Source organism: Plasmopara halstedii (assembly GCF_900000015.1).
Source record: "Plasmopara halstedii genome assembly, contig: Scaffold_253, whole genome shotgun sequence".
Taxonomy (NCBI): domain Eukaryota; phylum Oomycota; class Peronosporomycetes; order Peronosporales; family Peronosporaceae; genus Plasmopara; species Plasmopara halstedii.
In genome coordinates, this window is record NW_020187174.1 from 187,159 (window position 1) to 187,749 (window position 591).

At 53.0% G+C, this 591-nt stretch overlaps 1 protein-coding gene across 1 annotated transcript in view; it reads left to right on the plus strand.

Annotated features, from left to right (window-relative positions):
- Window positions 1–322, plus strand: part of PHALS_04075 (gag-pol polyprotein) — a gene marked incomplete at both ends in the record, with an annotated part of 1,137 nt that extends 815 nt beyond the window's left edge. The window contains one exon of the mRNA XM_024722074.1: window positions 1–322. This exon is cut by the window's left edge and continues 815 nt beyond it. Within this exon, the coding sequence (XP_024573187.1) occupies window positions 1–322 (322 nt within the window).
- Between the last annotated feature and the right edge of the window lie 269 nt (window positions 323–591).

The following is a 591-nucleotide window of genomic DNA, read 5'->3' on the forward strand; positions in this document are numbered from 1 at the left end:
TGGCAAATCGGATGTTTTGATGGAGCCATCACAAGACGATACAACTATGCCATGGACGCCACCTTTGTCAATCTTACCGGTCCCAACGCAGCTGTCGTCAACACTTGGTCGTCATGGTGAAGATGAATCCAACATCCGGCCACTCCGTAAGCGTCGTGAGGTGGTGCGCTACCAGGATGAATTCCAGCGACCGTTTCAACTGAACGACTACGAGCAACACACGCCGCGCTATATTGTTAAGTCGCTGAAACAGCTGACGAAAGCGCTACAACGTACAAAGAGATTCTACGCTCACCGAATTGCGAGTGGCAGCAAGCGATGAAAGCAGAGATGAACTCTCTGCGAAGCCACAAGACATGGCGGCTAGTGCAGCTACCGGCTGGCAAGAAACCTATTGGATGCCGCTGGTTGTTCAAGGTAAAACGTAACGTGGACGGGACGATTGATCGCCACAAGGCCGGTTGGTTGCACAACGTTTCACGCAACGGCCCGGTGTGGACTATCACGAGATGTTTGCACCCGCCGCACGCATAGACACGATCCGATGCATGCTTGCAGTGGCGGCGCAGCTAGATTACGAAATACAGCAGT